The sequence below is a fragment of the Eutrema salsugineum genome, unplaced genomic scaffold (assembly GCF_000478725.1).
Source record: "Eutrema salsugineum unplaced genomic scaffold, Eutsalg1_0 scaffold_15, whole genome shotgun sequence".
Lineage (NCBI taxonomy): Eukaryota > Viridiplantae > Streptophyta > Magnoliopsida > Brassicales > Brassicaceae > Eutrema > Eutrema salsugineum.
The window spans coordinates 5,175,713-5,181,712 of NW_006256867.1; the positions used below are offsets into that span (position 1 = coordinate 5,175,713).

The following is a 6,000-nucleotide window of genomic DNA, read 5'->3' on the forward strand; positions in this document are numbered from 1 at the left end:
CGACTATGTATATCCCGAATATATCTCTATTAGTTAGTTTCCCTTATACATATTAGATATTATTTACTTGAATACGCTATCAAAGAAGTTATCCCTTATATAAATACTCTGTTGTGTAAAATTTGTCAGCCATTTGCAAGAACTTTGATATATAATACCATCATGATTTCTACTTACGATTCTATATCTGATTTAAATCCGTCTACTACTGATTGGAAAATAAGGGTTAAAATTACTAAGAAGTGGAAACAATATACTCCACATCGAGGAATTACTCTTAATATGAAACTATATGACGAAGAGGTAAAGTGTAGAATTCATTACATTCAATTTCTGTTTTTTACATAATGAATACTTTCAAAAACCTGTACTTTTCTTCATTTTACAGGGTCATACAATTTGTGCTACAGTTTACAGAAAATACATGCAATTCTTTGAGAATAGTATTGTAGAAAACTCATGGTTTGTAATTGAAGAGTTCACTCTTATTCCCGTTAATGCTGAATACATTAACACAACATCCCTTTTCAATATTCAGTTCATAATTTCTACAACTATCACTCCTATCAGATATGTCGAAGGAATTTAAATTATATTTATTTAATATTATTGTTTCATACCATGCATGTTAATGAAATATCAGAACTCTATTGATGCAGTTTGTAAAACCAGTCTCCAAGGAATTAGATGTATCTACCATTAATAATGATAGTAAGTATTGTGTATATTCAGTTATTATAATAGAAATTTTATATTATTTCGAACTCAATAATTTTTTGCTTACTCACTATTGTTTTTTTCATTTGACAGCATTTATAATAACTGCAAGTGGTTATATTCGAGCACAAGCACAAATCAACATATTATTTTCCATAAGCACTTTTAAATTTTTTAGACTATTATATTGTTCTTTATCAAATTTCCAATTTGTGTGGAGGATAATAAATTAAGTTTTGTTTGACATAAGTAACTTTTCTGTTTTTAATATTACGCATGTTTTATAATAATCTCCAAACTATGCAGTTACCAAAATATAGACATTTCGATAATCAGATTTACATTATTCAAGCGTGATATATATTCTTTATATAATCGGTGATGCGTTTTCCTTTTGTAACATTGTAACACTTATGTACATATTTGAACAATATCAAATATTCTCTGCTGCTTTCTAATTGATTAGAAAATACAATGACATAAAACTGTTTTCCTTTTATGTTTTCAATACATATATTGAGTGGCTGTGTAAGTTCCTTTTTCGATATGATAAAATATACTGTTTAAATCGATGACATATTTGGATATTTTGAATAAAATAATATATCATTAATTTGAAAAGAAATCTGAAAACATTATTGTTTCCTAGATAAGAGAGATCTCATTACCCATTTTTTCAAACTTTCAGTTACTATTTTCTAGAACCAAAAAAGCTCTCTCGCATATACTTCAATGGAAGACTATGACCTAATTTCAGATCTGCATTGTGACCAAACAAATTGGACTATAAGATGCAAAGTTTTGAAGAAATGGCATGTAAAATATCCAAAAGAACGTCTATCGTTACAGTTTCTGTTGATGGATGAAGAGGTATTTAGTTTGTATTTATTCACTTATCTTTTAAACTTTTTGTTATACTATATTTAACCAGGTTTTTGTATTATATAAATTACTAATACATACAGGGTGAAACTATTCAAGCTTATCTCTATATTACCGATTTAATTAAATCATTCGACAAGACAATTGAAGAGGGTGAATGGAAATGTTTTTCTGAATTCGTGGTCTTTGATGATACATCGGATGAACCAAATTCTCCTATTGGTAGTTGTATCAGGTTTCTAAATAACACAGAAGTAGAAGACATAGATCCTATCGATTTTGAAATTGTACAAGATTTTGTTTCATTTTCTGATGTGCATGGTGATAAACCAGAGCCTGGTCTTCCTATCGGTATATTTATGCCTTTACTTAGTAATCTTATTTTAGACTATAGTTTCATTTATTTATAAAGTTCAATTGATTGGAATGTGTTGTTTGCACTTTGAAAATTTTCTTTTTCAGATATTCACGGTTTTGTTATCAGTATTGATCCTCTGGTCACTGTAAATGATGATTCCTACCCTGAGAGACATGATAAAAAGACTACCAGTATATCATTCACATTGAAGGATTACAAGTAAGCTCAATTTTTTCTTTTTCATTTTTACCATTTTCTCTATCTGATTAAATATTCTGTTTATTTGTTAATATTAAAATTTGAAATTTCTATGTAGGGGGTTATTATTATCGTGTGTTGCATTAGGACCACTTGCACTTGATTTTAATGACAAGATTTTCAGTGAGGAACAATTACCATTTGATGTTATGTTAACCGACTGGTCTGTTAAACAAGGAGAAGGTTAGTTTTTGTATACCAATAATATTGATTAATTATTTAATGGTGTATAGCTTTGTATATGAAAATAACAATTCTATTATTTTCCTAGATGAATACTATCTTCGGTCTAGAGGAGAGATTTCTAGAATCGAGTTTCATCCTGACTGTCCAAAAGCCAAAACTTTGGTTAGAAGGTAAATTGTTATAGGCAGTCACATTATAATTTAATAAAATATGTAGCTTTTTGAATTACTGCTTACATGAATTTATTTATCTGCAGGTTGTGGAATAACCAAAATAAACCTACCAATGTCATTGATTTGGGTAGTAATGATGATGAGGCAAGTCCATCTTCCGTGAAGAGTAGAGACTGATTGAATTCAAAATTTATTATCTTTGTATAATTCTATACTTTTGAATTATGGTATTGGTTTCTATGTTTTTATCTACAATGAATATTATGTGATGTTTTAAATATTGGAGATTCTTACTTTTTATGACTTTACCATGAAATATGTAGTAACCATATTTTATCTATTATGTTTAAAATGTGTGAATTTTTATTACTACATGTTTTTAAATATGATATTGAATCTTAAATATACTGGTTTAACGTTCAGTTAAACTAACTATAGAGTCGTAATTGCATATGTATTCGTATTATAATGTTTGGAAAAATCAAGAACGCAAAATCACGCATAGAAAATTTAAGTCAAAGTTTCTATGTTAAAAATTTAGTAACAACTACTTTAATATCGTTTGGTAGTTGGTTTGTTGCTGAATACTTAAATTTATGACCTGTGCATGCAAAGTTAAGATATTGAATTGATTTGATCGATATCTGATTGCAGCTTTTATTAAGTGCTATTTTCATACATATATATTTTTGCATGTATATATTTAGATTGAGGAAACTTTACAAACATAAATATCACTTTTCAAAGTTCATATCTATGTATATTTTATACAGTAATGACATCTTCCTTTTAAATTTATAATATATTAATTACTAATACTATAGTATATGGTTTATAAGTATTGTAGGAAATAAAAATATTCGCCACATTTATAATTTTATATCCCTTGGATTCGCAACATATAGTTTATGAAGTGTACAAACATGAATAAATATAGTAGTTGAAAGTTTGCATAAATATTCATGTGATTTGATAGGAGTATACTTATATCTTTACATCTGTAACTTCCTTTTTATGCACTCGGAATATAAACAGAGACATCTACTGACATCTTACACTGATTGAAATATATTCGGTGAACGTATTCCTTTTTTAACAAATTAAATGAACCATTTTTGTATTTACTACACTTAAATGTTTACAAACAATCGCGACTTTAGAGTAGTTAACCGTCTATGTTTTATATATATATATATATATATATATATATATAAGGAACTTTTTTCTTCCATAACTTCATCCTTCACAAAGAGAAAACCTAGAAATTTAACATCAATATCTCTGAGTAAAAAAGATGGCCGAATATCAAATGGTTAGTGATTTAACACCATGGGAGGAATACAAGCAAACCATCAAAGTGAAAGTTCTCAAGCGTTGGGAGACTGTTGATTCAAACGGAAAGGATGGGATGTATTTCATCCTGGTTGATGAAAGTGTAAGTTTTGTGTTTTCAAAAATAAGTTATTTATTTTTGCAAAGTCTTTTTGTTGTGTATTTTTAAATTTTTATTTTTTTACTCTAGGGATCTCGAGTTGCTGCTACCGTTGTTGATGAAACGCAACTCTCATATTTTCAACATGTCTTTCAAGAAGGAGTTTGGGTTCGGATTTCACAATTTGGCTTGGCTAATTCCGGGTGGAATGATAGATCCACTAAACATGCTTACAAAATCATCCTCTCTCAGAAAACAAATGTGAATTCTATCAGACCATTAACGGACGATCCTTTCATCAGTTTCGTTGATTTTGCGAGTGTTATTAACCGTCCTTATTCTCACTATTATCTGATTGGTTAGTTTCTTTTACTATTATTTGTAATTTTTATAAAATGCAATATTTTCATAGTGGTTTGCATGTATGCGTAAAAGGTTTATGTTAAGTAAAAATGGACATGCAATAATTTATCTGTTTAAAATACAGATTTGCTTGGTGTTTTCGACAAGAATATCAGAGATATTGTTGAAGATGTTGGTAACGATGGGAAAACGGTTTCAACTCTGCATTTTCGTATCACTAATATCGAGTAATAACATTCTTAAGTTAAATTTTTTTTTTATTTAAATGTCTTTTAGTATTAATTTTTTTCCATTTTTAGGGGTAATACACTTGAGTGTGTTGCACATGGTGATTTGGCCTATTATATAAAGAAAAAATCTAACGGTGAGGTACTGAATGGACCAACTTCCATATGTGCATTGACTGATTGGATGGTGAAGAAAAGCATAAGTAAGTAATATCATATAGTTAGCTTTGTTTTTGTACCATATATTATAATGGATTGGATATAATTGTAATATGATGAATTTTTGTTTATATAGATGAAATTACTATCAATAATTATGAAGGAGGAAAGCTATCACGTTTCTTGGTTCATCCACCACTCGATGAAGTTTACAATCTACGGGCTAAGTAATAATTTTATTTTTTTACTTATTACATGTATAAATCGTTTGATTGATATACTTATACTTAGTTATGTTTTATTTATCTTTTTTTCAGGATGTGGGTAAATGTGAGAAATTTGGCCCACAATGCTTCATCTTCTGGATCAAGAAATGCTTAGTTCGGCCCATCTCAATCTTATCTTAATATCTATCTTTTTTTTTAAGACTTTAATCTAAAGGAGTGATGTCCTCCTATGTTATTGCATGTTAAGACTTTAAATTATTTTGAATTTCGTTTAATTTTAAATATTTGCTGTTATCTTTTTAATTTATGTTTTGAAATCTATTTTATTTTCAAATAATTGTTGCATGTTTTAATCAGATTTTAAATTATACCAAACAAATGAAACTAATTAACTTAAATAATTAGTTATCATGATTATTATTTAACTTAAATCTGTTTACATTTATTTAACTTAAACAAATGAAACTAATTAACTTAAATCTGTTTACATTGTTATTTTATCAGTATCACACACTGAACAATTATCTTTTTTATTTTAACTATATTAAATATATTTTATGTTATCATGATTATTATAATTTTCACAAGATTACAATTTATGGAACTAAATGATCTTATAAAACGAATACTATCGTTCATTTTTAAATTTACTTAATTAACAACTTTGTAATTTAATTTTATTCTAGTACTAACGATGTAACCACAAAAATAATAAATGAGTTAATAATGGATGTATATTAAAATATTTTGCTAAATAATTAATGGAGATATTTGTTCTTATTTGTTCTTACTTGCTATATGTCCAATTCTTTGTCTCCTTATATTTCAGGATTTGGAAAATATAATGACTAGATTTCCGGAAGAATTTATATATGATAGCAATATTATTAGAACCTTTATGTTTAGGGTTCAGCATTCCTTAAATTAATCATTGTTAATATTTGATTGCATATTCTATAATTATCTTTCCTAAGTTACGCGAGATAACACATATAATGAATATATATGTAACAAATCA

The 6,000-nt window shown here is 27.4% G+C and overlaps 1 protein-coding gene across 1 annotated transcript; it reads left to right on the forward strand.

Moving 5' to 3' along the window:
* Positions 1 to 3,868: 3,868 nt before the first annotated feature.
* LOC112088069 lies at positions 3,869 to 5,136 on the forward strand. The gene is made up of 6 exons (XM_024158222.1): positions 3,869 to 4,009; positions 4,097 to 4,364; positions 4,494 to 4,596; positions 4,669 to 4,799; positions 4,892 to 4,982; positions 5,073 to 5,136. The coding sequence occupies exons 1-6, from the start codon at positions 3,869 to 3,871 to the stop codon at positions 5,134 to 5,136; spliced, it is 798 nt and encodes a 265-aa protein (XP_024013990.1).
* Positions 5,137 to 6,000: the final 864 nt, after the last annotated feature.